Genomic DNA, 24,904 nt, shown 5'->3' on the forward strand with positions numbered 1-24,904 from the left:
CCTCCCCCCCAGCCTTGGTACTCTGGGGGGGAGGGGAGAGAGTCCAAATGTCCGTAGGGCCTCTGGGTGGGTATGGGGTGGTTTAGGGGTGTCACCTCGGGGTGCTGCTCACTGCCGTCTTGCGGGGGGGCCGCAGGCGGGCAGGGGGGGATCCTGGTTTGCACCCCGAGGTAGCAGTAAGGGGGGCTGGCCGTGCCGGCCCCACACCTGCAAAGCAGAGAGAAGTTATAGGGAAACTGAGGCACAGGGGAGGGGGCATGCCCTGTGCTCCCCCAACCCCACTACATCCTTACCTCTGGAGAGGGGGGTCTTCCCACCCACTGCTGGAGTCCGAGGGGACACCTTGGGGAGGGCAGTGGGTGCTGGGGAACAGCCAGAGGGGACAGGGGTAGTGGTGGTCCTGGTGTGGGGCTGCCAGGTGTGGGGGGGGCAGGGGACTGTGCCCCCCCTTGCCTTAGGCTGGCCTGGGGAGAGAGGGAGGGTTGGGGTACGGCCCAGGAACCCCCATGGCCATGGTGTCCCTGTCCCCTTGCCATCACTACCTGCTATCCCCCCCCGGGGGGGGTCTGACCTGCCCTGGGTACCAGCCCCCTGCCTCTGGGGAGGGCATGGCCGGGAAAGGCCCACGCGGCTAGGGGGGAGCCCCCTGCCTCCTGAGGGTCCCTTCGCCACTGCTGTGGAACTACGGCTGGGGGGTGCCTGAAAATAGAGTAGGGGAGGGGGGACAGGAGGACATCACTCAGTGAGTGCTTCCCGACCCAGAGAGCTGGGGGGATTTACAATGCACCTTGGAGACAGTGGGGCACTCAGGTTTGGTGGGGGATCTGGGTGATCAGGCCAGGTGGGACACAGCTACACTGAGACTCCTATTCCCGGGTCTCACCTACCCTGGGGCCACTGGTAGCAGCGGATGCCCCCTGGGGCTTGGCGGGGAGATTGGGGATGAGGGCAGGTCCCCGCGACTCCACGATGGGCAGGAGCGCCCGCACCGGGCTGTCCTTCACTACGAAGGTCTGGCGGCGGGGGCTGCGGGGGGTGCCGGGGGGCGTGGTGGCGGGTCCCGAGAGGTCTCCGGGGTCGGGAGGGGGCAGGAGACATCCCTCCAACTGTGCCGCCAGGCGCGTGGCCTCCCGCACCATCTCTTCCAGACGGGCCCCACGCAGGGGACTCCAGCGCCCGTTGCCGCCCCCGTGCCGGCACCCCCCGCTCGGGCTGTCCTCAGCCTCCTCTTCTTCCTGGCTGCAGACGGGGCAGGAGAAGGTGATGTCAGCCCACAACGCCGCAGCCAAGAAGTGGCAGGAACCCCCCATGCTATCCAGAACCCCATTCACTGGGTGACATGTCCCCCAGAACCCCATCTATGAGGGGGGCATGTCCACAGGACCACCAGGACTCTGTTCATGGGGTGACATGTCCCCATGGACATGGGGACGTGATGGGGTGACATGACCCCATCTTTGGGGTGCGATGTCTTTCGTGGCACCCAGAACCTCAACTATGAGTTGCCATATCCTCCACAACCCCTCCATGGGGTGACACATCCCATAGAACATTGACAATGAGGTGCCATCTCCCCCTGTCTTCCATGTCCCATCCTATTCCCCATGTCTCCAACTATAAGGTGCCGTATCCCCCCTGTTCACATCCACGGGGTGCCCTGTTCCCCTGTACCTGTCAGATGGGGACAGCACACCGAAGTCGAAGCTCTCCTCGGTGACAAATCGAACATCTGGGGGAACACTGGGAGTGAGCCCCGTCCCCCGTGCCCCAGGGGGGAAACACGGGGGACACGCAGCGCAGGTGCTGCCGTACCTCGGTCCTCGGCCATCGCCTCGGGGCACCAGGGCCACCTGCGGGAGCTGGGGGATCACCATCGACCCCATCGGGGTCCCCCACCCGTGCCCCTACCCGCCCCCCGTGTCCCCAACCCTCCGCGGGGGCCCGGTGGCATCGGCCAGCGCGCGGGTGATACGGCCAGTGCCAGGCGCCGCCGGGCTCGGTGCCACCGGGATGGGGACAGGGATGCATGGCTCCGCCGGCACCAGTAGGCGGGGGTGACGCCGGTGACCCCGCCCAGGGAACCCGAAGCCCAGCATCCCTAGCATGGGTGTCCTCAATGCCACAATGGGAGGTCCTAGCCCTGCACCCTCATTCCTGTGAGTGCCCAATGCCACAATGGTAGTTTCCAGCCTCTATCGGGGGAACCCAGCCCAACACTGAGGGAGTCCAACCCCACTGGGAGGTCTCAGTCCCACACCCTGGTGCCGGGAGGTGCCCAGCCCCACATTTTGATCCCCGGGAACCCCCAGCCCCACACCCCGATCCCGGAGGACCCCCAGGCACACTGTAGGGGCCCCATTCTCGTACCTAGGCATCCCAGCCTTTCAGCCCAATCCCTTGGGGACCTCAGCCCCTATCAGGGGGTCCCAGCCCCTCACCCCGACCCCACGTCCCCCCATCTCCGCATGGGGTGATTTACCCCGCGCTCCGCCCCAGTCTCCCCGCAGGCTTCTCCTCTACCCGGGGGTCCCGGTCTGCCCCTTGTCCCCCCTGTACCCCTCCACCTCACCACCCCCGGCTCCCGCTCGTCGCGCGCGCCGAGGAGGCGTGGCCTAGCGAAAGGGGCGTGTTTTCGTTCGAATTCCCCCTCCCCTTGCGGCTCAATCGCAGCGCGCCCGCCCCGGGTTCCGATTGGTCCGCATCATTTAAATCTCCACTCTGATTCGCAGCTCTCTTCGCCCTCCGCCTCACTGATTGGCTTCCCCTCGCCCCGCCCCCACCGGTGGGGGCGTGGCCCGGAAGTGCGGTGCCTGAGGGTCTTTCCGCCGCCGGTGCCGCCGCAGCATGGCCGCTGTCCCGCCCGACTCCTGGCAGCCGCCCACCGTTTCCATGGAGACCACGTAAGGGGCGGAGCCTTGCCGCCGTACCGGTACCGGCACGGGAGGTCCCGCCCACCCCGGTCCCGCCCCCTTCCACGGCACTGAGGATAAATCGGTGTCCGCTCCCTCCCCCTGAGGTTTACATGCAGCCCCGGTGTTCCTGAGTCCCTGGTGTCCGTGAACTGCCTCCCGTATCGGGCAGACCCCGAGTTCCCCAAGTGCTAAGAAGCTCCCAGTGTCTCCGGAACGGGACAGCTCCGTTATCCTCCAGTATCAACCAGTCCTGGTTTCTATCCCGGTACTAGATAGCCTCTTGTGTCCTCCCCCGGTGTCCCCCATGGTATTTGTAACTCCCAGGCTCCTCGGTACCAGCAGATCCCAGTGACCCTGTGGTGCCCCATTAGCCCCAGTGTTTGCCGGGGTCTAACTGCGCAGAACCAGACAGTCCTGGTTGTTTCCCCTGGTACCAAGAGCCATTCATGTTCTCCTGGGGTCAAATTATTCCCCCAGTACCTGCAGCCCCCATTGTGCTCCATCCCCTCTCACCCGTGGGGCCCCTCCCCTGACTGATCCTGGGAGATGCAGGTGGGGGGTCACGTTGATGTGTTTCCTCGTACCATTCCTGTTCCCATTCCCAGTATCCCCACTGGGCCTGCTGGTGCTGGAACTGTACTAACAGCACAGCCCTCTGACTTTGGTCTGAAACTGGAGTTGGGTGTCACAGTGGGATGACCCTGCCCTGCAGCTGCAAGAATTGACCTTAATAGGGAGTTCACAGCAAGGTGACCCCATCTTCTGCTTCCATTCCTGGTGCTGTTCCCCCTTCCCAGTGTTGTTCCTATTCCTGGTTTTCCCATTTCCAGAATGGGGCCCCCATTGCTGGAGCTGTACTGGCAGACAAAGCCCCTAGCTTTGGTCTGAAACTGGGTATGGGAGGCAGTGTGATGACCCTGTCTCCAGTTCCCATTCCCGGTGCTGTTCCTGTTCCCATTCCTGCTGTTCCCATTCACAGAATAAGCCTGCTGGTGCTGGAGCTGCACTGGCAACACAGTCCCTGGCTTTGGTGTGAAGCTGGGGATGTGGACTTTGGCATGGCCCCATTTCCTTTTCGCATTTCCATTACTGTTCCCCATTCCTGGTGCCTTTCCCATTCCCTCCCTGTGTTCCCATTCCCAGGATGGGCCCACTTGTGCTGGAACTGTACTGGCAACACGCCCCTCGCACCTGCAAGAACTTTGCTGAGCTGAGCCGCCGCGGATACTACAATGGCACCAAGTTCCACCGCATCATCAAGGACTTCATGGTGCAGGGAGGGGACCCGACGGGTACTGGTGAGTGCAGGCCTCTGAAATCTCCCTGGGACCCTTCCTGGTGCCAGGGGTTCCTGCTGACCCCCGAATCCCCCTGCAGGCCGTGGTGGTGCTTCCATCTATGGGAAACAGTTCGAGGACGAGCTGCACCCTGACCTGAAATTCACTGGTGAGAGGGGCCAGCACTGGGAGAACACTGGAGGGGTATCCACCCTCACTTATAGTGGGGAAGGACCCCTAAGAACACACCTGTGGGATGGGATGTCCCCTGTGTCCTCAATCATGGGGTGACATGACTCCTAGGACTCCAGTCATGGAGTGACATGCCTTAAGGAGGCTGGTCATGGGATATGTCCTCCAGGACCCTGGCCATGAGGTGGCATATCTCCCCTGTCCCCCAAAATCCTGTCTATAGGGTGACAAGTCCTCTGTGTCCCCCAAAATCCTATCTGTGGAGTGATATGACCCCCAGGAATTTTGCCATGGGGTGCCCTGTCCTCTGTTTTCCTGTCCTGGTGTGATGTGTCTCTGTGTCCCACAGACATCAGGATCCTGGTGATGGCCAGCATGGAGCTGGACACTAACAGGAGGCAATTCTTTCTCATGTCCCCTAAGACCTCTCCATTGGGTGACATTTTCCCCATGACACCAGGACCTCAGCCATGGGATGACATGTCCCTGAGACTCCATCCATGGGGTGGCATGTCCTCCATGTCCCCCAGGACCCCATCCCTGGAGTGGCAAGTCCCCGAAGACCCTGGCCAGAGTATGTCATATCCCTCAGGGTGCCAGGACCCTTGGCCCATATCCTGCAGGCACTGGGATCCTGGTGGTGGCCAGTATGGGGCTGGACACCAACGGGAGCAAGTTGTTACTGTTGTCCACTAAGACCCCTCAGTGGGGTGACAGATTCCCCAGGAGCTTGACCATGGAGTGACATGTCCCAAAGATCACAGCCATAGGATGATGCCCTCCAGGATCCCAATCTTGGGGTGATATGTTTCCATGATACCAGGATCTTGGACATGAGACAACATCCCCCGTGGGATGACATGTCCCCCATTATGCTGGGACCTTGGCTGTGGGGTGGCATGTCCTCTATATCCCCATCCAAGAGATGACATGACCCCGTGTCTCACAGGCGCAGGGATCCTGGCAATGGCCAATGCAGGGCCAGACACCAATGGAAGCCAATTTTTCCTGACACTCGGCCCAGCACAGTGGCTGGATGGGAAACACAGCATTTTCGGGAGAGTGTGCCAAGGCATGGGGGTGCTAGGGCGCCTAGCCATGGTGGAGACCAACTCCCAGGACCGACCCCTCGACGATGTCAAGGTCATCAAGGCGTATCCCTCGGGGTAGGGGTGTGGGGTGCCCTCCCTCCAAATTGTACTGCTCATTTGTAATAAAAGAGGTTGGATGTAGTGCCCACCCCCCTCCCCCCCCCCCGAGTGGTGGTTTTAGGGGGAGGTGTGGGAGGTGTCTTTGGTATGGTGGGGGGCTGGGAGGTTGTGAGCCCCCCCCAAAAGGGGTTTGTGGATGCACTTGAAAGGGTGGGTGTCTCTCCCTGGGGATGTGGAGCTGCCAGTGGCCCCAGTTCCTGGGGGTGCAGAGTGGGTGCCAGAGGCCCAAATTTGCCCCTACTGTGTTATATTTGTGTGTCCTCAAAGTTTCCTGGAACTCCCCAGTGTCCTCCCACCATGGACCCATTGGATCACTGAGCTTTGGATGGAAAGGGGGGGTTGATGCTGCCACCCCAGAGTGGGCTTCCCACACAGCAGTGGGGACCCCCAAACTGGCAGTGGGATCCTCATGCCAGCACACACTGGGTTCCACCCTGGCAATGGGTGTCCCCTCTGGCTCTCGATGTCACCCCCCTGGCTCCCAGTTCAGGACCTGGGACGGTACTGGGAGCTCCTGGGCTTACCAGGAATGGTGTGGGGGGGATACTGGGAGCTACTGGGAGGATAGCAGAGGACTTGGGGACTCCGCATCTGCAGTTGGTGGGGCTGTGGGGATACTGGGTAGGTTCTGATTAAGGGGGAACTAGGGGGATTGGGGGCTCATCCTGGGGGATGGGTGGTATCCAGAGTGTCACCATGGCACAGGGGGGCGCACTAGGAGTATCGGAGGAGTGCGGGAGTTACCGGGGAGAGAGCACCGGGGGTCCGGTCTGGGGGTGATCCCGGCGCCGGTATCAATGGTCCGTAGTGTACCGGGTCTGGAGGCAGCATCACGGGCGACCCCAGGGCAGTAGCGGTGGTCTCGGGGCGATCCTGGGGCTGATCGTAGTAGCCGCGTTCGGGGGCACAGGGGATGGGGAGGCGGCACTGGAGGGCAGCACCGGACGTCTGAGGGTGATGCCGGGGATCTGGGGTTGACGCTGGGGATCTGAGGGCTATCCCGGGGACAGTACCGGGTGTCTGGGACGGTATCGGGAATGGGGAGGTGGCCTCGCGGGCGATGCGGGGGTGGTGCCGGCGGTCAGGGGAGGTACTAGGGATTTGGCGTTGATCCCGGGAAGCTGGGGTCGACCCCGGGGACAGTTCACGGCTTCCAGGGGGGAACCAGACTATGGAGACGGCTCTCGGGATGAAGCAGGGGCCATCCCAGATACCTGGGGGCGATTCCGAGGCGGAGCCGGAGCGGTCCCGAGGGCCCTGGTGGTACCGGGGATTTGGAAGTAGGCCTGGAGGCGGTGCGAAGGTAGATCCCAGGAAACTGGGGGTGATCCCGAAAATTTCGGGGCGATCTCGGGGGCAGTATTGGGTGTCCGTGGAGGTACCGGGAAGGGAAGGCGGCCCCGGGGGCGATCCTGGAGGCGGTACCAGGGATCTGGGGGCGATCCCAGGGGCGGTCCCGAGTCGGTCTCGGTCACCCCGTGGGCGGTCCCAAAGAAGACCCTGGGGCAGTCCCTCCGTGCGGGATCAGAGGCAGTGCCGGCAGCTCCGGGCGGTGCCAAGGGCGGTCCCAGGGCGGAGGCGGTTGCGATCGCGGTGCCGGTGTCGGGGCAGCGACGGAGCCTGGGGCATGGCAGGCCTGGGCTCCCCGGAACCGGGCACAGGCCCCGGTCCCGTTCCGGCCACTCGCGTGGAGCTCACGGTGTCCTGCAGGTAGCGGGGTCGCGGCGGGAGCCGACACCGGGCGGCGGGGGGGAGGGGAGGCACTGGGTTGCACTGTAGTGTAGGGGTAGCTGCCGTTGGAAGATGCTGGGGTGCACAAAGAGGCACTGGGAAGCACTGGGGAGCGGCGTTGGAGGGTGCTGAGGTGCACTGGGAGGCATTGGAGAGTTGGGAGCAGCTGACGTTGTAGGGCACTGGCTTGCACTGGAACGCAATGAGATGAACAGGGAGGTATTGGGAGGCACTGAAGTGCCGCAGCAGCTGGCGTCGAAGGGTGCTGGGGTGCACTATGATCCACTGAGATCCCCTGGGATGCACTGGGGGGCACTGGAATCCACCGGAGAGTGGTGGTGTGAATTGCTGGGATGTACTGGAATGCCCTGGAAGGCACCGGGTGACACTAGGGAACGAGGAGCAGTCGGCATTGTAGAGCACTGGGAGGCACGAGTAGGCACTGAGGAGCAAGGCAGCTGACGTTGGAGGCATTGAATTGTACTAGAAGGCACTGGCGTTCACTAGGAGACAATGGAATGTGCTGGGAGACACTGAGGAGCATGGACAGCACAGGGAGTGTTGGGTCTCGGGACGGAGGGGCACTAGATGAGCCAAGGGTGCTGAGGACGCGGGGCTCCAAAGGGAGTGGGGGGAACAGGGAGGGCATTTGGGGATACAGGGGGTTCAGGGAGGTGAGGTTTGGGGGATTCTGGGGATGCAAAGGGGTCAGGCTGGACCTGTATCCCCTGCAACCCCTGTATCCATCCCTTGCCCACCCCAAAACTCCTGAATCCTCGGGCCGCACTCCACAATCTGCATCCCCTGTAACCCCTGCCCACCCTGCAGCCCCTGTACCCTCCCTCTGCAACCTGAGGTGTTTCTTTGGTGTCCTAACACATAGTTGTGCCCCTGACACATGGCACTCTAACATGGGTCATGCTGTGCACCCTGTGCAGATGTGCCTGTGCACCCCTGCATGTATTGTGGGGCACATCTGAGAGCGCACCCCAACACCCAACAATGCTTACCAGCACCTGGCCGTGCTCACCAACACCCTGCTGTGCACCTTGACACATGGTTGAGCTCCTCAGTGCATGGCTCCCCAACATGTGTCAGGCATGCTTTGCACCCTAATACATGTCCTGGGGCACATCTGGCTGTGCACACCCTGCCACGCACCCTGTCACACAACTGGGCATGACCTGACATATGGCTGTGCACCTCCATGTGTGTTCTGGGGCACATCTGACCACATAAGGAGTACACACAGTCACAAGCACAGCCACGTGCTCACATTCACATTCACACACCCACCCACACAGACACATGCATGCACAATCACACCCACATTCACTCTCCCCTGCCCCCCCGCAGGCAGCTCCTGGACAGGGACACCTTCTCCAAGTCAGACCCACGTGAGTGGGGCAGGGGGGATGGGGTGTAGTTTATGGTCTCTGGGGATGTTTTGATTCTTAGGTGCTCTGAGGAGTCTCTCTGGGGGTTTTGGGGTCTCTGGAAGGTGTTGTGAGCTCAGGGGATGTTTAGCTCTCCTGGGGGATTTGGGGGTCTCTGGGGAGTTGGGGGGGATCTGAGGTATTTTGGGGATATCTGGGGGTTCTGGGGGATCTCTGGGAGCATCAGTGTCTCTGGGGAGTGTTGTGGTCTTTGGGGGTTTTTGGGGTCCCTGAGGTGTTCTGGGAGGTCTCTGGGATTGTTGTGGTTCTATGAGGTTTTTGGGGTCTCAATGGCATTTTGGAGGGTTCTGGGGGTGTTGAGAGCTCTGGGGAGTCTTGGGGTCCCTGGGGGTTTTGGGTGGTCTCTGGGGGTTTTGGAGGACTATGGGGGATTTGGGGAGCCTCTGAGGTATTTTGGGGGTGTCTGGGGGATCTTAAGGGGTCTTGGGGGGATCAGGGGAGTCTCTGAGGTGTTTTGGGGTATCTCTGGGGAGTTTTGTGAGTTTCTGGGAATGTTGGTGTCTCTAAGAGTTTTGGGGGTCTCTGGGGTGTTTTGGGGGGGGTCTCTGGAGGTGCCCGTCCCCCCTGACCCCTCCCCCTACAGTCTGTGTGCTGTACACGCAGCGCCCTGGCAGCCATCTGTGGCGGGAGGTGAGTGACCTGATTGGTGGGGACCAGCCAATCAGCATGTTGGGCTGTGCTCAGTTGGCCAATTGGCATGTTAGGGTGCACTCAGCCAGCCAGTCAGGATGTTGGGGTGCTAGCTGGCCAACCAATCAATCATCAGGATATTGGGGCAATGACCAATCAGCATATGTGTGTGCCAACCAGATAGCCAACCAGCATGTAAGATTCTGGCCTATCAGCATGTTGGGGTGATGGCCCACTGGCCAATCAGGGTGTTGGGGTGCTGGGCAGGTGACCAATCAGGAACTCAAATTCTGGCCATTTGCCATGTTGGGGAGGCTGGACTTGCCAATGAGCATATTGGAGTGTTGGCCAACTAGCCAATCAGTGTGTTGGGGTGCCAACCAGTTGGCCAGTCACCAGTGAGCAATCAGCATCTTCGGGCGCTGGACCTGGAACATGAGCATTCTGGGATGCAGCAGCCATCCAATCAGTGCCCGGGGGCAGAGCGATCAGCCAGCCAGCATCCTGGGGATCTGGGGAGAATGTCCCAGATGCTGGGCAGCCAGCCCAGCTGTTGGCACACAGCCAGGCCCCACTCCCCTGTAATTAACAGGGTGTAATTGCGGGGTAATGAGTGGGGGGTGGGGGCGGTCCTGCGGCACAAAGCGGCACCTGGGTCCTCCCCGCCCCTGCGTTCCCCTGCCCTCCCTTTTCCCACGCATGTCCCCACACGTGCCCGCTAGGCCGCTGCCCATCCTTGCCCCGCCTCCTCTGCCTCATGTCCCCAGTCTCATGTCCACATGTTCTTATGTTGCTGTGCCCCCATGTTGCTGTGTCCCCCCATCCTCATATTCTCCCATCCCCAACCCCATGTCCACATGTTCTCATGCCCCTTTGTCTCCATGTCATTGTGTCCTCGTACCTGTATGCCTCTGTGTCCACATTCTAATGTCCTACTGCCTCCATGCCCACGTCCCCACCCCCCTTCCCATGCCCCCATTTTCCTGTCCTGTGTTCCTATGTCCTGCATCTCCATGTCTCCATATCTCTGTGCCCACATCACCGCCTTCCCATGTCCCCATATCCCAGTATACCCATCCCCCCATGCCCATGTTCTCGTGTTTCTATGTCATGTTCACATGCTCCCATCCCTATGCCCCCATATCTCAGCATCTCTATGTCCCCATGTCCCTGTCCCCACCCCATGTTTTCCTGTCACCCCATTATACCCGCTGTCCCCACATCCCCCAGTTTGGCCGGACTGAGGTCATCGACAATTCCCTGAATCCTGACTTCCTGCACAAGTTTGTACTTGATTATTGCTTTGAGGAGCGGCAGAACCTGCGCTTCGACCTGTGAGTAGCCACTATGGCCCCAGTGTCACCTCCCTATCCCCCAGGGTCACCCCCTGGCAAACAGCCCCTCAGGGTGTCCTTGTCCCCATCCCTGTTCTGTCCCTTTTCCTGGACCATCACCACCCTTGTTCACATCCCTGTCCCCATCCTTGTCCCATCCCACTGTCATCCCCATCCCATCCCTATACCCATCCTTGTCCCATCCTATCCCTATTGTTTATCCCATCCCATCCCATCCCATCCCATCCCATCCCATCCCATCCCATCCCATCCCATCCCATCCCATCCCATCCCAGGCTCCCCCTTCCTGTTCCCTGCCCACATGTCCCCTCTGCCCCCAGGTATGATGTAGACTCCAAGACCCCTGACCTCTCCAAGCATGTAAGTGCAGGATCAGCCCTACTCCCCTGGCCTCCCTGGGATGGGCATCCCCCTGGTGATACCCGTTGTTCCTGATCCTGCAGGATTTCCTGGGCCAGGCATTCTGCACCCTGGGGGAGATAGTAGGCTCAGCTGGCAGCCGCCTGGAGAAGCCCCTGATGTGAGCCCCCACCCTTTGCCCCAGTGTCCCATGTCCCACCCCAGTGAAACCCATGATGTGAGTCCCTCTTGTGCCCCTGTGTGCCCAGTGCCCCCATCTTCCTCCTAGAGAAGCCCCTAACATGAACACCCCCAACCCCAGTGTCCCCATGTCCCTGCCCCTGGAGAAACCCCTCATGTGAGCCTCCACTGTGATCCAGTGTCCCCAAAGTCCCCAGGGTCCCCATGCCCCCCATTGGAGAAACCCCTGATGGTAGCCCCCTGGTAGCCCCCTTCAGCCCCAGTGTCCTGGGGTCCCCATGTCTCTGTCCCTGGGAAGCCTCCAACATGAGTCACCTCCCTCACTGATACAAATGTCCCTATGTCCTCTCCCATGGAGCAGCTCCTGACATAAGTCTTGCATGTGCCCCAGTGTCCCTGAGGTCACCATGTCCCCTTTGGAGAAAGCCCTGGGTTTTTCCAAAATCAGTATTTTGGGGAAAACTGGAAACCCCATGTGTGTCCCCTCCCCCCCCCCACTACCCTGGGAGAAGCCCCTGACATAAACCCCCCTGGCCCCAATGGCCCCAAAGTCCCCTCCCCAGACAAGTCCTTGACATGAACCTCCCCTGGCTCCCATGTCCCTGCGTCCCTTTCAGTGTGCCCAGGATGGACCCAGACCCCAGAGCCAACAGTGGCATTTTGGAGGGGTTTTTTGGGGATGCCACTCGGCTTTTGGCAGGAAAGGCAGTATTTGGAGTCTGGCATTTTCTTGGGGGGGTGGATCTGGCTTCTGGAGGGGTCTGACAGTTTTAGGGTTGGCTTTTTCAGGGGCAGTTTGTTTTGTGGGAATTGACTTTTTGGGAGGCTGAATGTCTTTTGGGGACTGGCTTTTTTGAGGAGAGAAACTGCTTCTTTTTAGGGTGCTGGAATCTGGGGGGATTGGAGGGTTTTTTCATAACTTTGTTTTTTGGGAGGAAAGGCTTTTTCTTGGGTGGGGATCTCTTCCATCACCCATCAGTGTGTGTCCCTGCAGGATGGGGACAGCCACCATGGACAGTCGGGGCAGGAGACCTGCCCCAGCCACCTCGAATGGGTAAGTTTTGGGGTGCCCAGTGCACGGGGGAACACCCCCAGGACACCATGTGTGCCTCCGCCATGCTCACATCCCATTCCAGTAGTGGCATTCTGGGGAAGAAGTGCGGTACCATCATACTCCTTGCTGAAGAGCTGGGAAACTGCCGGGTGAGCTGCAGCGGGGCAGGGGAGGGGGCACTGCTTGGGGACCCTGCAATATCGGGGTGGCTGAGACACACCAGCCTGCATCCCAAACAAAGATGAGGATAAGGGCTGTCTATCCCCATGCTGTGTCCTGCCTGTCCTGGATCTCTCCATCCCTCGTGGAGCAGCTGCCTCACAGGATCCCACCCCTGAGGGGGATACAGGGTGGATGACCCCTCCCCCACCCCGATTAACCCCCCCAGGACGTGGCCACACTCCAGTTCTGTGCCAACAAGCTGGATAAGAAGGATTTCTTTGGAAAATCTGACCCCTTCATGGTCTTCTACCGCAGCAACGAAGATGGGACGTGAGTGACCACTCCCCCCCCCCCCCAAACCACAGTGACCTTCCCACATCTTAAGGGAGGGCTCAACCCCAACACAGGACACCCCTTTGTCCCCATGGGCTGGCATTGGCAGGGATGTCCAAAAATCCTCATTGCACTGTAGGGGTTACAGACTGAGGTGGTGTTGGGATGGGACAGTGACCCCCTCGTCCTCCCCCCAGTTTCACCATCTGCCACAAGACAGAAGTGGTCCGGAACACACTGAACCCTGTCTGGGCAGCCTTTGCCATTCCTGTGCGTATCCTCTGCAATGGGGACCATGACCGGTGAGTGCCAGGGGACTGGGATCCCCTGCATCCCCTCTTTGGCCCCAAAGACCTCCTTCCCTCTTTTCTTCACATCTCTAGGGTCCACTAGGACCCCCTGAACCTCTTACCCTATCTCTGTCATAGTTGGGGACACCCTGCACTCCCATCTCTGTGGTCCTCTGAGAACCCCCCAAACCCCCTTCCCCCACACCCATGGTGCCCCAATTCCCTGTACAGCCCTGTCCCCTGTCTCTATGGGCCCCCAGAACCCCCTTTTCCTTCTTTCCCCCATCTCCCAGGTCCTCCAGGAACCCCTGCACCCCATGTCCCATCTTTGTGGTACCTCTGGATTCCCAGAGCTCCGCCTCACACCATGTCCATGGTACCCTAGGACCCCCTTCCCCTCTCTCTGTGGTCCCCCAGAATCCCTTTCCCTGTGTCTGTGGTACCCCAGCACCTCCAGGACCCCCTTCCCCCAGCTCTGTGGTTCCAATGACCCCTGCATCTCCTTCCCTATCTCTAGTGGTACCTCAGGACCCCCTGTATCCCTTCCACACTCTCTGTGGCTCTGAGACCTCCTTCCCCTATCTCTGTGGCCATCTGAGACCCCCCAGACCCTCTTCCCCCATCTCTGTGGTACCAGTAGCACCTAGCCCTGCCCCGCAGTGTTACCCACTTTTGACTCAGTTTACCTATCTGGGCAATGGGCATTACAGCTGTCACCGAGCCATACTGCCCCCCCTCCACCCCAAATCAGTGCCACCAGCTGCTGTCCTGGCAAACAGCCACTTTGGCCCCGTGTTGGATGTTGCTGTGGCAACGATGGATAAAAATATCCTAATGAGGAGGAGAAGGAAGCAGGAAAAAGCCCACAGAGATGTCAAAACAAATCCCACAGGGAGTGGGGGGGATGTGTTTGATGGGTCTCTGGGGAAAGGGAGTGGAGAGGATTTGGGGGTGTTGGTGACCCCCCCCTGCCTTGCAGAGCCATCAAAGTGGAGGTTTATGACTGGGACCGTGATGGCAGGTGAGCTGCATGTGGTCCTGGGGGCCTCCCACACCCTGGGCCTCCACTCCCTGGGTGACAGAGACCCCTTGGGCAATGGGGACCCCTGCCACCCCTGCATCCCCGAGGAGATGGATCCCCCCTTGCCCCCAGGTGATGGGGACCCCCTGGCTGATGGGAAGCCCCCCTGGCTATGTGGGACTCCCTGGCTGGTGGGAAACTTCCTGGGCAATGGTAAACCCCCCATCCCCACACCCCTGAGTCATAGGGATCCTCCTGGGTAATGGGAACCTCCCTAACCCAACTGATGGAGAGCCACTGGCCTTGCAGCCACGACTTCATCGGAGAGTTCACCACCAGCTACCGGGAACTGGCGCAAGGCCAGAGCCACTTAAACGTGTACGAGGTGAGGTGGGATGGGTACATGTGCAGGGGGGTTCTGCACAGCCCTGTGGGTCCCACTGCTGCACTCCCAGGGGTTATGATCCCCAGGGTCCCTCTCTCTGCTGCACCTCTGGGTGCTGGGGTCCCTGTGTGGACCTGTGTGGGTGCTACATACCCCATGATGCAATCCTAGGGTGTTATGGTCCCCAGGGTCCCTCCCAACACTGCACCCTGGTGTGTCATATACCCCAGGATGCCCCTCCTGCACTCTGAAGTGTCGTGTCGCCCAGAGTACTCATGCTGCAGCCATAGAGGTTCAGAGTCCCCAGGATTTCCTGTGCTACAGCCTAGGGTTTTGGGGTTTCCACATTGTACCCCTGGGGTGTTATGGTTCCCATACTTCACCCTGGAGTGCAGCACCCATAACTGCCATGGATCTCCAGCTGAACTACAATCCCAGGGTCTCTACATACATCCCTGGGTGTCACAGCTTACCATGTGCTCTTCGAGGTCACTCTCTGCACCTCAGCACAGTGCTCCCATTGCTCCCCTCCAGCATATTCTGTGCCCCCCTGTTTCTCAGGATGTGACAGTCCCCTACACTGCTCACTGGGCCTCCTATCCCTGTGAGAAGCAGCCCCCTTCCCTCCCCTCCCATCCCTGCAGGTGGTGAACCCCCGGAAGAAGATGAAGAAGAAGAAGTACCTGAACTCAGGGACAGTGAGGATGGGGATGTGCAGAGGCATGGGGGGGACACAGGGGGTGTGGGCACTTCCTCACTTCCTCCCCTGAGCCCTATGTTCCCACAGGTGACACTGCTGTCCTTCGCTGTGGAGGCCGAGCACACCTTCCTGGACTACATCAGGGGCGGGTGAGCAGGAGATCCCCAGCACCTCCAGCTGTACTTTTGAGGGTCCTGAACACCTCCAGCTCCTTCTTTGGGGGTACCCAGCACCCTGAGCTGCTCCCTCAAGGGCGGGGAATCCCCCAATACCCCAGCCTCTACTTCACTGGCAAGGGGGTCCCCAGGACCCCTATCTCCTCCCTTGGAGGTCCCCAGTACCCACTGTTGCTCCCTCAGGGATGGGAGGGAGGGAGGGGGGGTTCCTGCTATCTTCAACTCTGCCCTGTGGGATCCCCAGCACCCCCAGTTGCTCCACTGGAGGTCCTCAGCACACCTAGCTTCTACACTGGGGGTCTCAGCACCCTCACCCAGATGCCTCCTTGGGGGCAGGCCATCCCCATCATCCACAGCTGCTTCACTGGTAGCCCCCAGAACCCACAAGTGCTTCCTTTGGAAGTCTCCAGCACTCCAACAGCTCCCTTCGGGGTCACCAACACCACAGCTGCTCCTTTGGGGGAAGAGGGTCCCCACCAGCCCCATCTTCTCCACTGGGGGTCCTTAGCACCCCCACCCAGATGCTCCCACATGGGCAGGGGCTCTCCAGAACCCCAAAGTGTTCATTTTTGGGTCCCAAGTACCCCCAACTGCTCCCTTAGGTGCAGCATGGTGACACCTCAGTGCAGGGACACTTGGGGTTTCTCTGAATTGGGCAATGGATGCATCCAGTCCAGCCTGTGGCCCTAGGGGTGTCCCCACCCTAAACCCAGAGGTCAACCCCTGTGTCACCCTAAGGCTACTTTATCCCCTAGGACCCAACTCAACTTCACAGTGGCCATTGACTTCACAGCATCCAATGGTGAGTGGGGACTGTTTCCCCCCAGGGGGATTTATTTGGGGCAGTTGTAACCAGTTTGGCATCATGATGGTGTCATCCTTGTCATCAGTTTGGGTGTTGTTCTTGTAGTTGTGCTGGGGACATGGTCATGTTTCCCTTGTCACTGGGTTGGGGTTATGATGGCATTATCCTTGTCATGGGTTTGGGGCTATGGCATTGTTATTTTTGTCACTGTGCTGGTACTACGGTGGTATCATTCTTGTCATCAGCTGTCACCAGGTTGAGTATTTGGTGCCAGTATCATTATCATTGAATGTGGGACAGAGTGGTGCCATTCTTGTCACTGGGTTGGGGTCATGGCAATGTCAACTGTGCCAGTGTGTTGGGGACATGGTAGTGTCATTCTTGTCACTGTGTTGGTTCCACGATGGTGTCATCCTTGTGACCAGCTGTCACCAGGTTGGGGATGTGATGGTATCATCCTTGTAACTGGGTTGGGAATGTGGTGGCAGTTGGAGACATGGTGTGGTCATCCTTGTCCTTATCACTGTGTTGGGGATAAGATGATGTCATCCTTGCCACTGGGTTGGGGCCATAGTGGTGCCATGGTAGTGGGGATGCTGGGGCTGTTTTGGGGATTATGATGGGATTATGATGGTGCTGGGGAAGCTGTGGGAGTGCTGAGCCCTGTGCCCGTGCAGGGAACCCCTCGCAGCCCACGTCCCTGCACTATCTGAGCCCCTTCCAGCTGAATGCCTACAGCCTGGCACTGCAGGCCGTGGGGGACATCATCCAGGACTACGACAGTGACAAGATGTTCCCAGCCCTTGGCTTTGGTGCCAAGGTCCCCCCAGATGGGCACGTGTCCCATGAGTTCCCACTGGTGAGGGGCCAAAGCAGGACAGGACTGCGGATGAAGGGTGGTGTCCTTGTCACCTGGTTGGGGACATGGTGGGATCATCTTGACACATTGTTTGGGTCATGAAAGATTCGTCCTTGGGTTGGGGTATGGTGGTGTCATCCTCCTCACTGGTCTGGGGACATGGCGGTGTCATCCTTGTCACCAGATTAGGAAGGGGCTTGGTGTTGTCCTTGTCACCAGTTTGGAGTCATAGTGGTCTCATCCTTGATCACTGAGTTGGGTACATGGTGTGTTTGGGTTGGATCTGCATTGGGGATGTGGTGGTGACATCCTTGTCTTGGGTTGGGAATATAGTAGCATCGTCATTTTGTCACTGGGTTGGGGCCATGGCAGTGTCATCCTTGACACTGAGTTGGGAACATGTTGGTGTCTCCTTTGTCACCACGTTGTGGACATGGTGGGATCATCCTTGTTAGCATTTGGGGGCCATGGCAGTGCCATCTTTGTCTGTGGATGGGGTCTGTGGTGTCACCCTCTCCATGGGTGGAGGCCGTGGTGTCACCATGGTCCTGGTGATCTTGTGCCAGAATGGGGATACATCAAATCCGGCGTGCCATGGCATTGCGGGGGTGCTGGAGGCGTATCAGCACAGCCTGCGCCGTGTCCAGCTCTACGGCCCCACCAACTTTGCCCCTGTCGTCAACCATGTTGCCCGGTAAGAGGAGCCCCGTGCCCCCGGATGGGATCCTGCACCCCCCGGCATCACACATAGTCCCCCCCAGCTCAGCGGCCATGGTCCTGGATGGGTCCCAGTACTTCGTCCTCCTCATCATCACTGATGGTGTCATCTCTGACATGGCACAGACAAAGGAGGCCATTGTCAATGTGAGACCCTCGTGGTGGCACTGGGGTGGGTGATGGCACCCCTGGGTGTTGGGGACAGGGAATCTGGGACCCTTGGGTGATGGGGGCAGTGGCAGTGGGGAGGGATTGGGACCCTTGAGGGAATGGGAAAGGCTGGGGACCCCTGGGTGCTGAGGAGGGGCTGGAACCCTTAGGGAATGGAAAGGGCCTTGGATCCCCGGGTTCCAAGGGGTTGGGGTGGCTGAGACCCTGTGGGTGATTGGGTGGATGAGGAGGAGCTGGGACCCTGAAACTGAGAGGGAGGATGTGGGCTGGGACACTTGCATGCTGGAGGGGTGGGGAAGGGGCTGAGAGCCCTGGGTGCAGGGCGGTGTGTGGACCCCTGGGTGCTGGAGGCAGTGGGGAGGGACTGGGACCTTTGAGAGGTAGGAAAGGGCTCTCAGCCCCTGGGGTTGAGAAGGGTCTGGGACCCCCAGAGTTTGAAGTGTAGGGGTGTCTGGAACCCCTGAGTGCTGCAAGGGGGCTGGGAATTTCCTGGAATGCCCCAGTGCTGGTGGGAAGTTCTGAGACCCTTGGGTGATGGGGGGTGGTAAGGAACTGGAATCCTTGGGTGAGGGGGTGTTGGCACCCCTGAGTGCTGCAGGGAAGTGGGGGTGGCTCATTTCATGGCAGCATCATTAAATTTCATGGGACTCCCTTCACCTCCTGGTTCCCTCAGGCTGCCAAATTGCCCATGTCCATCATCATTGTGGGGGTTGGACAGGCTGAGTTCGATGGTAAGGTTTGGGCGTGGGGGAAACTAGGGGAAGGCTGGGGGGATGGCGGGGGTCCCTTGGCCACTGGAACTGAGAGTTGAATGTGCCAGTGTATTAATGGGTTCAGCATACCCTAGCGGCTGTGCTGGGGGGTTCTGGGTGTGGGGTTAATAGGGACATACTGGGGCGAGGGGCACGGGGTGCTGTTGAACTCTCCTCATATTGCTCCCAGCCATGGTGGAGCTGGATGGCGATGACATCCGCATCTCTTCCCGTGGTAAAGTGGCTGAGCGTGATATTGTCCAGGTACTGACCTCACCAATGAGGGATTTGGGGACCCCCTCCCAGCCCACCCAGCAGGGTGGTGAGGGGGAATGCCCTGGGGACCTCAAATCAGCCCTGTCACTCCTGGGGTGCACTGGGTGGGACTGGTGTGGAGGGATGATAAGGTGGACTGGGACATGGGGCAGCACTGGAATTTGGGGGACACTGGGACAAGGGGATGCAGTGGCCTTGGGATGCACCTGGATCGAGGGATGCACTGGGATTTGGGGGTACACTGGGACACGGTGCAGGGGCTTCACTGGGCAAAGAGGGTGCCCTGGGACTTGGGATGAGGGTGCAGTGGGAGTGTATTAGGATATGGGGGGACACTGAGACATGAAGGAGACAATAGGATGTTAAAGGAGGTTTACTGGCAAATGGGGGGAATTGGGATGTCAGGGATGTATTGGGACATGGGAGCATTGCACTGTGACATGGGAGGGATGTACTGGGGTTTGGAATGTGCCTCAGTGGGGGGAGACACTGGGACATTGGGTGCACTGGTACATAGTGGGAGCTTTCACTGGGAAAAGTGGGTGCACTGAGATTTGGGATGTATCTTGGAACTGGGGTGCAGTGGGACATGTGAGTTTCTTAGGATATGGGGGGCACGTATTTGGCATGAAGGGGGTTGGTACTGGGGAATAGGGGAGCACTGGGATGTGGGGGGCACTGGGAAATGGAGGGGAATGTACTGGGATATCGAGTTGCACTGAGGCATGAAGAGGGAGTGTACTAAAACCTTTTGGGGCAGGGGGGTGGGGGGGGCGGGGCTGTGCTTCGAAAAAAGGGTGCAATGAGACTTAGGATATTCCTGGATGTGGGGATGAGCCTGGGACGTTAGGAGGAACTGGGACATGGGGGAACAATGGGACATGGAGGGGGACACTGGGATATGGGATGTACCTGGATGTGGAGGGCACTGGGATATGAAGGGGGAAAGCATAGAGGAAAGGGGATGCACTGGGGAATGAGGGGGACACTGCGACATGAGGAGGGTGTGCTGGCAAATGAAGGGGGCACTGGATCACCAGCATGGACCTGGATGTGGGGGGTAGTGGGACATGGGGGTGTACTGGGAAATAGGAGGGGGCACTGGGCTGTGGAGTTTGTGGGAAATGCGAGGCAGTGGGATATGGATGGGCACTGGGGCATGGGATGCATGTGGATGGGGGGTGCCCTGGGACATGAAGTACTGTGAAATAGGGAACGCTGGGATGTGGGAATACATGAGGATATGGGGGGCAGGGGTGTACCAGGATATGGGCAGGCACTGGGTCTTAGTATGTACCTGGATGTGAGAGACACTGGGATATCAGGAATGGGGAGGGGACACTGGAGCTGCTGTGTGTGGGACACACAGTTCCGGGGGCTTCCTGGCCCTGGACTCCGTCAACTGCTCTGCCTCCCTGTGCCCCCCCCAGTTTGTTCCATTTCGTGACTACATGTCGGGGGGTCCTGGCGCAGGGCTGAGCATGGCAGGACTGGCACGGGAAGTCCTAGCCGAGATTCCTGACCAGCTCCTCTCTTACATGAAGGCACAGGGAATAAAACCTCCCCCCCATCTGTCCCATGTCCCCTAAAACCCCCCCACCTTGACTGTCTGCCCCTGACACCCACAACCTTGGTGTCCTCCCCTGATCTTGGGTCCCCTATCCAATCCAGGTTCCCACCACCACACCCATAAACCATCTTTTGGGTTTCCCCGGGGGGATTGGGATAGTGTTGCCTGAGCATCCTTGGCCATGGGACTCCCACCTATACCTATCCAAGACTGTCCTGTCCCCCCCAAAAAGGGGCAAGGGGTCTTCACCCTCCTGACCAGAAAGCTGGGGTGCACAGGAGACTCCCCCAAATGTGGAGTGCCCCCCTAGGGTGATGCATGACCCCTCCTAACTTCACTAGCCTTCCTCAATCCATGGTTCCTCCCCTCCCAGTTCCTGTGCTGATCCCAGTGGGGTCCCCAGTGTTTTTGGTGTTCCCCCTTGCTGTGTCACATGTGTCCATGTGGATTTGTATAGAATTGCCTTAAATTGCAATAAATTATTGTGGCTTTAATTACAGCCCCCTGGGACTGCCCCAGCATCTCCCCTAAAAGGGGCCCCACCCTGGCTCTATGTTGGCCCTCCCCAACTGTGTGATGCCTCCCAAGACTGTGACAACTTCCCTGCTCAGCTGTGTGATTCCCCCACCAGCTCTGCCCCCTCCCCATCTGTGATCCCCTCCAAGCTGTGACCCCCCACCCGCTGTGTCACCACCTCTACCTGTGCTTCCCCCCTAGCTGAGACAACCCAGCTTTGACCCCTCCCCAGATGTGTGACCCCCACACACTGTGTGAACCCCCTCAAATGTATGACTTCCCTGGCTGTTTGTGACCCTCCCCCGAGCTCTGACACCCCCCAACTGTAGATGGCCCCCATGTCTGATATTCCTTGGCTGAGTGTGATGCCCCCACAAGCTGTAACCCCTCCAGGGCTTTGGGATCCCCCATAGCTGTGACCCCCCCGCCAGCTGTGTGTGACAACCCCTCACTGTGTGACATGTCCTGAGTGTGCGTGACCTCTCCAATGATGTGACATCGCCCCCACTGCATGACCTCAAAAATTGCAAATACACAGAAAACACCTGGGACAGGGGAGAGATGGGTTATTTGTAGGACTCTGTGCCCCATACGCCAAAACTGCTTGAAGGAGGGACTGGGAAGTCGGGGGTGCTCACAGAGAACCCACAGCCCAATTGAGGGGATCATAAAGCTCCTGAAACGTAACTGGGAACTTATGTAAACAGGACCTGAGACTGCAAAAAAAGAGGATTCCTTGAGTACATTTGCAGGAAAAGCAGGTTTAAGACAGGCTCACAGTTAGGAATGTTCTCAGCTGAGCGAAAAAGGCCCCTTTGGCAACTGCAGGGCCCTTGGAAATGGCAAGTGCCACACCCATAGCCCATGGGGCAGAAAAGGGCTCAAAATGGCCTGCTCCTGGCATGTAAACCCTGTTCCCAGGGTGCTTCACACACAGGGTTCTTACGGAGGACTCCAGAAATCTGAGAGTCAGCTCTGCCTTCTCCATGTTCTGTGTCCTAATGCTGCTTGAGAGAAGAAATTGAGGCTCGGCTCCACCGCCACAATCCCTGCTGGGACCGGGGCGGGAGGAGGAGGGGCTGATTCGAGCCCGGAGGCGAGCGCCGGCTCCGAAACTGCCTTCGGCGGAACAGAGTTTAGGGCTTGCATGCGCGGCTGAGCGGGGTAGGCTGCGGCTCCGGGGAGCACGGACGGTGCTGCCGGAGCGGGGTCACTGGGAAACGGAGCTGGAAGAGAGCCTGCATGCACGGAGGCAGCCGCACGGGGCGCTTTCGGCGGCGGGGCCGCTCCGTCCCGCGCGGCCGCCGGCGTGTGGACAGGGGTGGGGGCCGCCGCAGACGGCGGCGGGGCCGACGGGCACATTCCGGCATTTTGGGGCTTCGGCCAGCACCGACGCTGCTTCGGTAGGGGCAGGAGGGATTGGGCTCGGGGCAGCCGCATGCGTTTGTAACGCGTCTGCATTAATGGCCACTGTAGCCAGCAGGGGATCCGCCGGGAACGAGGGAGGGGGGTGGTGTCGGCATGCCTCCAGCAGCCGGGAGTGGGGCCGCGGCAACGGTGGCGGGCGGGTGCGCAGGGGCTGAACCGAGGGGCGGGGTCGCGGCGATGACGGAACCGGGGGTGGGGAGAGCGCCGATTGCGAAAGGAGGGGCGGGGTCCGCGGCAAATGGGAACAGGGGCGGAGGAGGCATTCAGGGCGGGGATGGCGGTCGCCGAGGCAATGGAAGCGGGCTCGACAGGGGCAGACACGGTGGGGGCGGGAGCGGCCGCGGGGGTCGCGGGGTCCGGTGCGGAGGCTGGGGTCGCGAGAACGGGCTCCGGAACCACGAGGGCGGGGGGAAGGGCGGAGGGAGCGTGCGGGATGGCGGACCCTGATGCCACGAGGCATGGAAGAGTGGGGGAGGGTTGCATGCTTGGGGCTGCAAGCGATGGGCACCGGGCAGGACCGGGGCCCGGCGTGGCGCCGGCCGGGGGCTGCTGCTTGTCAGCAAACAGCTCCACAAGTGCCCTACAAGCTGAGACCAGCTCCGCGGCAGCCATATCCCGGCGGGATATATGATTAAAAAGCTTTATTCCGACTTTGTCCCAAGTCTCTGGTAAAGACTGCAGAATAGTCAGCATTTGGGAACTTAATCAATGTCAATTCCAACAGATTTTTTTAGCTCCTGTTTCGGCAGGTTATTTTGACTGGAGCTTAATAAATGCATTAGTTGCTTACAGAGAACTCTCGCGTGAGCAGAGTGAGTTTGTCCCATTATTAAACTTGTGTACTAACCTCGGTATCGCAGAAACAGTGTCCTCAAATCAGAGCTCCATTGTGATGCTGGCCAGGCACTGCAACGGTGTTCAGGATACTGTTTCTCGGGTTGCCTCCTCAGAGCTGCACTTCTAGGCGTCGCTGGGGAATGTCTAAGCACGCTCGGGACCTCACAGTGGATCCACACTCAGAGCTCCAGCCCAGGTAGTGCATAGCAGTGCTCGGCTGTGTTCGGGGCACGTGGCAGGGTCCTCCGTAGAGCTCCAGTAGACTCTGGTCAACAGGGTCTCCATGCTCGAGGAATGCCCACGGCCGGGTCCCTGACAGAGCTCCAGATACTACTGCACAGCAGCAGTGTTCGTGCTTGAGGGCTGTCAGACAGGTCATTCCAAAGCTCGGCTCCACTTGCTTGAGGACTGTCTCGACAGACTTTTTAAGAGCTCCAGCCTGTAATGCTGTGCAGCAATGCTCTGTCATGCTCACGATACCGATAAGGCAAATACAAGTAGTCTTTTAGTTACCGTCTATGAAGAAGTCTCCCACAGCTGAAGAAGGTGAACTGGCCCATGGAACACGTTTGGGCACCACTCTGTTGGAGCTGGTGGTTGGGACAAACTCAGGCGAGCTCTCTATATTCAGGTCTTGAAGCTTGCATTTTATTACATTGGGCGTGGGTGAAAAGGGTCTTGCTGCCAGACGCAGCTCAAAGCAGGCCCAGAGGAGCAGGATAACAAAAGGGGTGAAAGCAAGGGTGAGGGGTGCAGGGATAAGGACAAGGGAGCAAGAGTGTAAGGGCAAGAGAGAGAGAGGGAGAAGTCTCCTTTTACAAAGTTTTAAATCTCCTCCTATGTTGAATAGTCTACTTTTTCACTAACCAATCTAGTACAAGATACAAATTTCTAACATTAACATACAACCTGTAGGAATCACTACATTACCATGTTTTACCATTTTCTTATCTCTAAACCTTATCTTGGGCCCTTCCTGTCCTGCCGGGAAGGGGTCTCTGATGGCTCTTTGGTATGTTTGCAGCAACAGGCATTATCTTAACAAAGGGAGAAGATCGTCAGGCATCCATATTGCTGCTCTCCAGACACTCAGTCGAACACCTCTTTCATTTCAATCTCACCTACAGTTTCTATATTCCCAGCGTCTTTTACTAAAGAATCATATCTATAAGGCATTCCTGTTTCTTCCTCCCCAACAAACTAGGATTCTGGTATCTGGACCCTTCCATTCCTTCCATTCCTTCCATTCCTTCCTTCCATTCCTTCCATTCCTTCCTTCCTTCCCTGACCAAGCTCCACAGGGAATGTTCACACCCACCAGGCCCGTGCAGCTCCAGGAGCCTTTGGACACCTCCCCCAGGCATACACAACCTTGGCATGTTGGGTTGTGTGTGCAGGGCCTGGGGCTGGACTCCATGATCCTACTGGGGCCATCCCAGCTCAGCAGTCACTGATATGGTCACTCTCCCCTACTCCCCCTTCACAGTTTTTCCACAGAATTTCAGTTCTGTTCATGGCCAGCAGGGTCCACTGTCCCCTGGTATCCC

General features: G+C 59.0%; 3 protein-coding genes across 5 annotated transcripts; 2 read left to right on the forward strand and 1 right to left on the reverse strand.

Moving 5' to 3' along the window:
• Window positions 1–47: 47 nt before the first annotated feature.
• PSRC1 (proline and serine rich coiled-coil 1) lies at window positions 48–2,527 on the reverse strand. The gene is made up of 7 exons (XM_062509774.1): window positions 2,480–2,527; window positions 1,813–1,850; window positions 1,672–1,729; window positions 888–1,239; window positions 543–699; window positions 294–464; window positions 48–207 (listed from the first exon to the last, which is right to left on the reverse strand). Exons 2-7 carry the CDS (start codon window positions 1,826–1,828, stop codon window positions 92–94), a joined length of 870 nt encoding a protein of 289 aa, XP_062365758.1. The 5' UTR covers window positions 1,829–1,850; window positions 2,480–2,527; the 3' UTR covers window positions 48–91.
• A 292-nt stretch (window positions 2,528–2,819) lies between these two features.
• PPIL1 (peptidylprolyl isomerase like 1) lies at window positions 2,820–5,597 on the forward strand. The gene is made up of 4 exons (XM_062509665.1): window positions 2,820–2,900; window positions 4,056–4,210; window positions 4,290–4,358; window positions 5,331–5,597. The coding sequence occupies exons 1-4, from the start codon at window positions 2,845–2,847 to the stop codon at window positions 5,549–5,551; spliced, it is 501 nt and encodes a 166-aa protein (XP_062365649.1). The 5' UTR covers window positions 2,820–2,844; the 3' UTR covers window positions 5,552–5,597.
• Window positions 5,598–7,183: 1,586 nt separating this feature from the next.
• LOC134054193 (copine-5-like) lies at window positions 7,184–21,075 on the forward strand. 3 transcript variants are annotated; one of them, XM_062509742.1, is made up of 21 exons: window positions 7,184–7,302; window positions 8,680–8,720; window positions 9,364–9,410; window positions 10,641–10,744; window positions 11,086–11,125; window positions 11,209–11,285; window positions 12,300–12,359; window positions 12,442–12,508; window positions 12,748–12,851; window positions 13,052–13,156; window positions 14,124–14,165; window positions 14,475–14,550; window positions 15,195–15,248; window positions 15,338–15,399; window positions 16,182–16,228; window positions 16,909–17,090; window positions 17,657–17,784; window positions 17,852–17,954; window positions 18,652–18,709; window positions 18,921–18,994; window positions 20,437–21,075. In XM_062509742.1, exons 1-21 carry the CDS (start codon window positions 7,220–7,222, stop codon window positions 20,593–20,595), a joined length of 1,713 nt encoding a protein of 570 aa, XP_062365726.1. In that variant the 5' UTR covers window positions 7,184–7,219; the 3' UTR covers window positions 20,596–21,075. The 3 variants fall into 3 exon arrangements, with proteins under 3 accessions (XP_062365726.1, XP_062365727.1, XP_062365728.1); XM_062509743.1 differs by having other exon boundaries at window positions 12,445–12,508; XM_062509744.1 differs by lacking the exon at window positions 12,300–12,359 and having other exon boundaries at window positions 12,445–12,508.
• Window positions 21,076–24,904: the final 3,829 nt, after the last annotated feature.

The sequence above is a fragment of the Cinclus cinclus genome, chromosome 27 (assembly GCF_963662255.1).
Source record: "Cinclus cinclus chromosome 27, bCinCin1.1, whole genome shotgun sequence".
Classification (NCBI taxonomy): domain Eukaryota; kingdom Metazoa; phylum Chordata; class Aves; order Passeriformes; family Cinclidae; genus Cinclus; species Cinclus cinclus.

Excerpts from the sequence above, each read along its gene's own strand:
- PSRC1 (XM_062509774.1), bottom strand. Across the intron at positions 465-542 it reads CCCCCGGGGGGGGATAGCAG|GCCAGCCTAAGGCAAGGGGG; the intron begins GTAGTGATGGCA and ends CTCTCTCCCCAG. Across the intron at positions 208-293 it reads GAAGACCCCCCTCTCCAGAG|GTGTGGGGCCGGCACGGCCA; the intron begins GTAAGGATGTAG and ends TCTGCTTTGCAG.
- LOC134054193 (XM_062509742.1), top strand. The coding sequence starts at position 7,220 with ATGGCAGGCCTGGGCTCCCCGGAACCGGGCACAGGCCCCGGTCCCGTT. Across the intron at positions 10,745-11,085 it reads CAGAACCTGCGCTTCGACCT|GTATGATGTAGACTCCAAGA; the intron begins GTGAGTAGCCAC and ends CTCTGCCCCCAG. Across the intron at positions 14,551-15,194 it reads GCCACTTAAACGTGTACGAG|GTGGTGAACCCCCGGAAGAA; the intron begins GTGAGGTGGGAT and ends CCATCCCTGCAG.
- PPIL1 (XM_062509665.1), top strand. The coding sequence starts at position 2,845 with ATGGCCGCTGTCCCGCCCGACTCCTGGCAGCCGCCCACCGTTTCCATG. Across the intron at positions 4,211-4,289 it reads AGGGGACCCGACGGGTACTG|GCCGTGGTGGTGCTTCCATC; the intron begins GTGAGTGCAGGC and ends ATCCCCCTGCAG. Across the intron at positions 4,359-5,330 it reads CCCTGACCTGAAATTCACTG|GCGCAGGGATCCTGGCAATG; the intron begins GTGAGAGGGGCC and ends CGTGTCTCACAG.